At 41.5% G+C, this 8,896-nt stretch overlaps 1 protein-coding gene across 1 annotated transcript in view; it reads left to right on the top strand.

Annotated features, from left to right (window-relative positions):
* Positions 1-4,157: 4,157 nt before the first annotated feature.
* The window catches only part of PHLPP1 (PH domain and leucine rich repeat protein phosphatase 1), a 121,652-nt gene continuing 116,913 nt past the window's right edge, over positions 4,158-8,896 (top strand). The window contains exon 1 of the mRNA XM_010708426.3: positions 4,158-4,236. Coding sequence (XP_010706728.1) covers positions 4,173-4,236 — 64 coding nt within the window. The 5' untranslated portion in view covers positions 4,158-4,172. The remainder of the gene's footprint in view (positions 4,237-8,896) is intronic.

Below are 8,896 nucleotides of genomic sequence, written 5' to 3'. Positions count from 1 at the left end.
TGCGGGCTCGGCCCGCTGCTCGCCTCGTGCCGCGGGAGCGGTGGTGGGTTCGGGGAGATTGCCGTCACGGGCTGTGGGAACGGGCTGTCGCAGGGGGAGAGAGCTTCCCGAGGCGGCCTCACCGTACAGCCGTGGGCGCGGGGTTTGGGGGGTGTCGGTGGGAAAGTTATCTCTCGCGTCGAGGTTATGCAACGGTGCTCTTTTACGGGGGCTTAAAAATACCTCCCGTGCACGGATACCGAGTGGCGTTCAGTAGAGGAGCTGACAGGACGGGGTTAGGTAGGGAAAGAGCAGAAATAACTGCGTGTCCGGGTGATGAGGTGGGGTTCAGCAGGTGGTGCTGGAGGGAGCGCTGCTCCCTTGCTCCCGGCGGCCGGGAACGCGCGGGCACGTTTTAGGTTGGCCCGTTCTAACAGGATGTATGCTATAGGAAACAGAATCAGCAGACGTCGGTCAGCCTTAGGCACGCAGCGACGCCTGTTTGCATGTAGCTTTTGTGCGTTAAGTGATGAGTTCTACCTGCTGAATGCAGATGCTTTATTTCGGTGTCACAACCCATTGGCGAATGCAGCTTGTGAGCTCTGGACTTCCTTGTACGAGGCTCTGAAATAGGAATGTAAATCTGTAAGCATACGTGGGATTAAATGAATGCAAATGTGTTATGTAATTCCATATCCCGGGCAGCGTGCCTCTGCGCTTCAAAAGTGCAGTGTTTCTTTGAAAACTTTATCTCTTTGGGGGCATCTGTGATCAACACCTGAAACACCTGTGATCCGGTGCTTGTAGCAGAGTGTTTCCAGCCAAAAGCGTGAAGGGAGCATTGCTGATACATCATCTGCTGACTTCCTGCAACTATTCTGGCAGCTCCACTTGACATCCTTATGGCCTTTCATTTTTCTGCTGGGTGATGAAAGGGAGGAAAGGAAGGAGACTTAAAAGGGAATACGCATCAAATTAGAGAGTCAATTTTGGCTGTGGAGTTAGGGTGTTGGAAGCACCTTTTTTGATCAAACGATCCTCCAGGAATACCGAAAGGAATTTTTAGCAGTGGTTTCCTGCTTGCCCTGGACTCATCGGCTTAGGCAGGCTGCCTTGTCCCAGTCGACAGAGAGCAACCAGCAGCTCTATCCCCCTGCAATTGTAATTTCCTGCAAGCGGTCTCAGTAGGATTTGATGATGCTGGTCTTGTACTGATGTGAAATGGTGTAGACTGAGGCTGGATTCATTGCACTGCTTCTATAAAAAAATTCTTTTCCCTAATCCCCTCGGAGTGTAGAGAGAGGAGAATGCAGTGATAACTTCTGGGCTTCTCTGTTTCTGGGGAGAGACCATTCTAAGGCTGGAAGATCTCAGTGCTGAAACAATGCTAAAAATTCCAAACAAAGTAAGGTGATACAGCCAGTGATTTCAGCAGTTACCTTGTGGTGGTGATTTCTCTAGCTGTGGAAGCTGTGAAAACATGCTTTTTGAAAAAAACTAACTAGGAGAGCTGCAGAGGATCAGGAGTTTTACAGCAGTGATACAGCTTTCTTAATATGTAGCTGTTCAAATATGTAGCTGTTCATAGACATTCTGCAGCGAAATGTCTGTTCTTTAGGCACAGCATTCTGAATTTAAGAGGCTCAGAAAACAAAATGTGACACTGAGAATGTAAAACTGCCTCCTGCGTGCTGTCTTGACTCACTTCAAAATGTGGTTAGCGTGTATTTTTGTGTCTCCCCTACTTGTACTCTGAGTGAGCTCAATTTCTTCAGTCTCTTGACTGAGCATTGCTGTGCAATAACGCTGTTGCTAAAACAAAACCCATTACAGATGTAAGCATCCAACTCTGCCCCCTGTAACATTGATTTGAGCAGAACTGGGCATTAGTGGCTAGCCATGCATGTCAACTTCTCCCTGTGTTGAAATCCATCTCAATAAAAGATACTGTCCTCAAAGTTTGGAGTACTTAATCTCTCTTTAAAAGGATATGGTTAAATAGCTTTCTGCTGAGATACTTCTTTACTGGTTATGGAACTCTGTAAGAATCCATAGTGCAATTACAGTCCTGATATTGTAGCTGGGAGACCGATTAGGTCAGACTTACTAAACTATTCCTAAAACCATAACAGTGGCTGTGATCCAGAAGGCTTCTCAAAAACAAGTTGTAGTATTCCTTATTGCTCTGTAAAAATAATTCTTGTAAAATGAGATTTTTCCCAGTGGCCTTGCCTTCTCTGTAGTTTGCGTGCCGAAGGAAAATGGGCTAATGCACCAATGTAGCCATTTGAAAAACTGCAGAAGCGCTTACTTGTTATGAGCCCTTAGGTCAGAAGTAAGTGTGGAGTCTTGTTTAGCCCTGTGCTGTGGAGCATCTACATGGCAAGGGACTTGAGAGATTTGGTCATGGACTATAAGACCAGCTCAGGACAGTGGAAGTTTGAAGCTTTTTTTGCTTTTCAACTGAAAGGTGATGGTGTTTGATTCTCACGCTCGGCCCTTGTTAAATTGTCTGCTCTCTGATGTGACATAGGGCTTCTGCACCTGATGGTGTCATCAGATGTATCACTTTCCAGTAGATGGCTGCCTGTAGGCAGAAAACGAAGAAATGCCAGATGTAATTAAGGGTGTTAATTTGGCAACTGGCTGTCAGGTTTTGTTTATGAGGAGAGGCTTGTTGCTCATGTGACCTTTTAGAAAGCTGAGAGGAGAAACCAATCCAGCTTTGTCTGAAACTTCACTGCAGAAAATGTTGCTCTGTCCATTGTGAAGGTAAGAGTGGGAGCATGTAGCGTGGGTCTCCCAGTGTGCCCACTGAGGTCCCATGAAGAACTTACAGGTATTGGATGCTTAGTGATAGACGAAAACCATAGGCATGGCAGCATTTTGTGAGGTATGTATTGAGTTGCCAGCTGTTTGCTGCATGCATGTCTTAGTGAATAAATCAGCCCAGCTATTAAATGCATTAGTAAACTCAATTTAAGATAACTGCATGATGTTTAAGGGGAAAACGGCCATAGACATACCTACTCTTTAGAGCAGGACAACGGCTGTGCTGCAAGGAATAGCTTCTGACTTTGGGGCACTGGCTTTTTTTTTTTCCTGAAATCCAACACCTTATTTAACATGAAATCAGTTCACATTTGGATGCCTTTTTCTATGGGAGTGATTGTAAAGGTAAGGTCCCAGTGAGTGAACTATTCCTCAGCTGAAAGGAGAAACATCCTCTGCCAGTGGGCTGCTGTGCTCTTACATTTTTTTTTTTCCTTCCCAGTGTGGTTTGGATGTATATCTTGTTTACTTTGTAATCATGTGTGTGTTTGTATCTCCTGCAAGGGAAGTAATATGGAAAACTTCCTGCTTCGGAAAACGACTTCATTTCAGTGACATCATGTGTTTAAATCCAGGCAATCTTGGCATGACCAAAGTAGTGAATTTTCCAGTCCTGTTCTGCAGGATAGTGTTAAATGGTGGCAATGCTGGGCTTGCTTCACCTGTCCCTGTGCAGCGATAGCCTTTGCTTACGTAAGAGTGCCAGCTGGAATGGGGTCTTCCCAAGGCAGGCGGTTCTGAGAGGCTCTGAGGCTGAGTGCAGATAGCTGCAAGTCCTCCCCAGCATTCCAGCACTAAGCCTTGGTATGTAGCACCTGTTAAGTACAGCGGTTCTTGCAGCTCTTACATTCTCTTGTGCTCCTGGCTGGCATCCATAACTTAAGTATGTGTGAAGTACCAACACATAAGTTTCAGTTCTTTATATATAAGTAACTCTATATACAAAATATTAGGTTTCTCAACTGAGCTGCATCGGGGAGTGCAGCATTCATCTTTTTTCTTCCTTTTTCTTCTCTTTGTATTCTGCTGCTACCCCTCTCTCCGTATCTCACCAACCATTTCCTTCTTTTTTTCTTTCTGCAACTGTGCATAAACATTCCCTTGGTGGTGGCACTGCTGATATACCTACATGCCTTTGTGCAATTAAAACATCCATGTGTTCTGTTAGAACACTGGCAGGCTGCTATGCAGCTAAAATGGTACATGGTTCTTGGAAAGATAATAGTACAAAAATAATAATGTTAGTACCTGGCATGTGCTGCTTAACTACGGAGAACTGGTTTGTGGCTTAGTAAAGCAATGTGAAGAGAGATGTCTTGGTTATCCACGTGGTCCTCCAGAAGACAAGGAGGTAAAAAAGCATGTCTGAGGAGGTCAGTTTGAAACGTGTACATCCATGGAATTTCACAGAAGAGGAATTCAGAGGTAGGAGTGCTACTTGTTACGCTCAGCATTTTAATTTGGAGGGAACCTGTACCTCACATGCTAACAGTTGTATTTTTTTCTGGGCTTAAGGGAGCTTCATGTTTGAGTTAAGTGTATCAACTTCTAGACAAAAAAAAATAATCCAAAACTGACTTGTAACTTTCTATTTGCCTTGGACAGTAAAAGCAAAGATGCTTTGACTCAGTCTTCAGTGTTTAATCACTTCTCTGCTTGTGGGATGCGGCACACTGGCATTTTGGATAAGATCAAATAAATCTCTGCATGTGTCTGTTTTCAGCTGTTTCCCTTGACTCAGTTTTATTGCTGTGTTTTAGAACGTTTGCTCACGTGGAGATTTCAGCTCTGTGAAGCTGTGTCTGAAATAGCCTGGTAATAACTTTATTCTTTGACTCAGAGTACTGAATATCGCGTTTACCTTTTTTTGGTTGCTATTTTTTTTGAGGTCTGTGTGTGTGGATTGAAATGGAATGGGCTTTGATGCTTGCAGTCAATTGCAGTTTGTGTGAGGAAACCAGCTCAAGCAGAAGGGACAGATGTACTGAAGTCATCTGTAAACATCACTATCTTGATAGTATAATTCCAGCTAATTTTTTCCTTCTCAGTGATGCATGAGAGAAGTGCAGCCGACCCTTGTAAATGCCTAAAAAGATTTGAACTCACTCAGGGATTAATGCCTTAACTTTTTCTTCTAGATGTGGGTTTAAGACAGGAATTCTGAAATGCATGGCTTTTTATAAGATATTTAAGAAACTTCACGGGAAGAAAACATCCTCATTTAAAAGTAATTTAACTTCTTGCTTATACTCACGAGTGAGATTAGAAACTGGAGTTGAAATTCCAGCTGCATGGTAATGGCTGAGTTGTGTATAGATTGGTGGTAGTTGAGCACTGCAAGTTTTATGTCAGGAAATATTTATTTGAAAATGCTATATTTTCTGCTTTACTCATAAGTCCTTAGTTTTACTCTTTGTGTAATTCTTGCACTTCACATGGCTTTTCTGGACAGTTGTGTGAATTACAGCATTACTTTTTTGGAGAGAATAATTTTTATATTTTCACTATAAAATAGCCTATTGACTATAGAGCTTATTTTTCCCAGTTGGGCTTTCATTTCTCAAGTTATGCTGTCCTTATACAGATACTGTTTTCCAAAAGTAACTAGTTCTTGAGTGCTTGTTAATCACTGAAACTGTCTTAAATATTGGAGAATTTTAGACTCAAGTCTTTTTATGATGTATCTTAAATTGGCACAATTTCCCTTTTTTTTTTTTGACTGTTATGTGATGTTGCATGCAAAGAATGCACATCATTTGCCTCTTGAAATGCAGCAGCTGTCCTAACAGCATGGAGAGACACATGTGGGTTGTAAATGGACAGTGCTCCTGAGTCCAGTTGAAATTCCAATTGGGATTTCAGGTAGGCAAAATTAATAGTAAAACCAACATTCTCTGGTGTCTGAGCTGTCACACCCACTTAGTGTTTGCTTTAAAAAAAAAAAAAAAGATTGTCAGCAATCATCATTTGGAGTCTTGTAAGATAGCATGGGTATGGTGGCCCCTACCGTGCTCCTGCCACTGTCACATAGAGTCACTGGTTTTAGGTAGTGGTCACTGGCAGAAAAGCTACACAATCTGGATTCTTCTTGCTTCCCTGTTGAGCTAGCTGACCAGGCCTAACCCTTTCAGTCTGGTTGCTGAGTCTGCTCCTGTAGATGTGGTTAAAGTACATGGATGAATGGAAATGCTGTAGAATGTCTTGCGCGTTCGTTATGGTTGTTGAACTCCCACTACCTCCCATTATTTTAGGGGCAAAAATTGTTCTTCGGAGAACAATTTTTGTTTAACAGTGACAACTTTTAAATCAAGAAGACAGACCTCCTGAAGAGTCATTTAATTTCATAGCATAGCATACTGTCTTTGAAGCTTCTCTTGTTGATGGAGAAGTAAAATTTCTTCCAGCTGGCTTTGACTTATTTGAAGGGATGCTGAAAATACTCATTGCCCAATTAACTGTGCGTTCCTTGATCTGACAGTTAAGAACAACTACCTGCATACCGATTTAAAATAGCTGGTTTCAGGGGATTTTTCTCTCCAGTCTCATCTAGCTTAGTTCTCAGTATAGAAGGAAAATGAAGTGAAGCCGTTGAAGAGATGCAGGCTCAAACGTCCAAGTAGAGTGGAGGAGGCTTTTAGAAGTTTAATGCTTTTTGTGGACCAAAGGTGAAGTTGGCCTTCTGAACTCCGTAGGCTGTTACTTGCTCTGGGCCTTGTCTAGTGGCAACGGGACTCTTCCCACCAACTTCACTGGGCACCGAATTGTATTCGTAACTCTCGAAACCCCATAATCGCCACATTAAGCGGTGCCTCTCATCTGCAAGCACTCCAAGCGCTATGCCAGCTTATTTAAATAAAAACAAAACAGCGGGCCTTGTTCCAAGGGAGTAATGAGGAGCTGGAATGCCTTTGAAGTTCAGAAGCTGAGGCTGTAGGTGCAATTTACATAAACCTAATTATGTAATCTGAATGCAGTTTCTCTTCCTGTTTGTTCAATTTATGAATCTTTGTGTCCAAAGAGAAAGAGATAGCAAGACCTGCAATTAAGATAAATAGCAGACCACTCCTCTTCTGAATGTGTGCTCTGGTGAGAGGAGAATTTCCGAAGAGTAGAACAAAACCTGTGATTCAGGCACCTTCAGTTGATGAGAATAATACCAAGTCCTTTTCCTTTCAAAAAGCTGCATGCTTCTTTAAACAATAACTATGCCTAGTTCACCCTATTATTTGCTTTAAAATAAATGGTATAGAAAACCTTGAAGTCCTTACTAGCAAAGATTTTGTTTTCAGATAAGCCTTAGATAAGCAGCTCCTTAGTTTTAAGGCTACCTTGAAACCAGTAAGTTTCCAACTGAACGGTGAGCTTCCTGATCAGATTGCTGCACAATGATGTTTTGTTGTCCTCCAACACTGGCTTTTTTTTTTTTCCTCCTGTCTGATCCTTTCTAACCTTTTAAAGCAGATAATAGGAGCACTGGGCTTCGAGAAGGGTCCTACAAACAGCAAAGATACTGTATGCGCAGTCTGCTGAAGACTTGTTGGAAGATAATTGATTGTAAACAAACCCTGCTAGATCCAACCAGTTGCTTTATGATGCTTATCAACTCAAATTGTAAATGATAGAGGAACATATTTTTCCTTTTGCTGTGTATTATGTAGTGGGACAAACAAACCTCTAGGGGATGACAGTCCCAGTGAGCAATCATTTTATTTGTGAAACTGAATTATAATTATCCGAGACAGCCTAATACTGTATGTCATTATTGTCTTTCATACTGTAATGCTTGCTTGGTGTAATAAAATACTTAATGACAGAAGCTGTTATGAATGAAGCATTGAACTCCTGAAAAAAGGCTGTACTCAAGTTAACAGGTTAGGACCTCTAGTTTCTTCTTGTACTGATAGTACATGGATGTAAGCACAAGGCAGGACAGTTTACACATTGCAAACAGGATGTTCCTAACTGTAAAGGTAATCGTATGTGTGGGAGATGCATTTTAACATTTCAGAGATACTATCAGAAGGCTATTTGAAAACTATGAAATAAGTAGTTACATGAAAGGTTGTTTTTTTTTTTTTTTCTTATTTCAGTGCTAGGGTTGAGGATTTATTGTATGCTGACTTGGTGAAAGTATGAAACTCATAATTGGTGGCATGGATTAACGTTTCAAGGTTAAAAGTAGACCAGGGCTTATATCCTTTCAGAGCAAATAGTTAACTTTTTTTTCTCGTGGGTGTCATAGCTAATAAAAGAAAGGACTGGCTGAGAATGGGAATCTGAACTCTTTGAAGTGTCCAAACTCTGTGAAGTGGCTGTGGACGTGTCTTATCTTTTTTCCTTTGGTGACATGAAAATCATGTTTCTTGTCTTTGTCAACAGAAATAGAACCTGTAGTCTGCATCTTTCATGTGAATCAACTGAAAAATAGTGTGATATGCTTCAGACTATTAAATAACAAACCATTTTCATTTCATAACTTCAAGAACAGTGAAATCATCTCTCTAAGTATATTAATTCCACTTGAGATTAGACTGTAGCACTGAGGACTGCTTGGTTCGTGTCTCTTTAATCTTCTTAATCAAATGACAACTTTAATTCCTGCTAATACAAGAAAACTACATTACATTGTTCTTTCTTTTGATTTGCAGATTCCGTCTTTGGAATGTCTCTCTAAGAAATATCCTTCAGAATGTTTGTTTTCTGAATCTGGGATAAAAGATCCTAGTTTATTTATCATCTTCCAAACTTTTCCTTCATAAATAAAGCCTAGAACAAAAATGTGCAGATTAGTATTGCTGGATATCACAGCAGAAAGATTAAGAGGCTTTGTAGTCTGCACTGGACTAAGTCATACTCCTTCTGTCAGTGCCAAAATAACTGTCCAGAGAAAACGGTTTACTAAAGCCTGAGGTATATATTATATGTACTTAATTTGCAACACCATGTGTGTTGTGTACCTTTATGTAATGCTCCACTGGAGTGTGAGCAGTTCCAATGCCTCTTGCATCTTCAGTTAGGCATTAAGAGGAGGCATGTTTGGAGTTGCTGGCAGACAGTAAATACTACTTACCCTGTGGGGGGGGGG

The sequence above is a fragment of the Meleagris gallopavo genome, chromosome 3 (genome assembly GCF_000146605.3).
Source record: "Meleagris gallopavo isolate NT-WF06-2002-E0010 breed Aviagen turkey brand Nicholas breeding stock chromosome 3, Turkey_5.1, whole genome shotgun sequence".
Lineage (NCBI taxonomy): Eukaryota > Metazoa > Chordata > Aves > Galliformes > Phasianidae > Meleagris > Meleagris gallopavo.
This window is presented reverse-complemented; position numbering and strand designations above follow the sequence as displayed.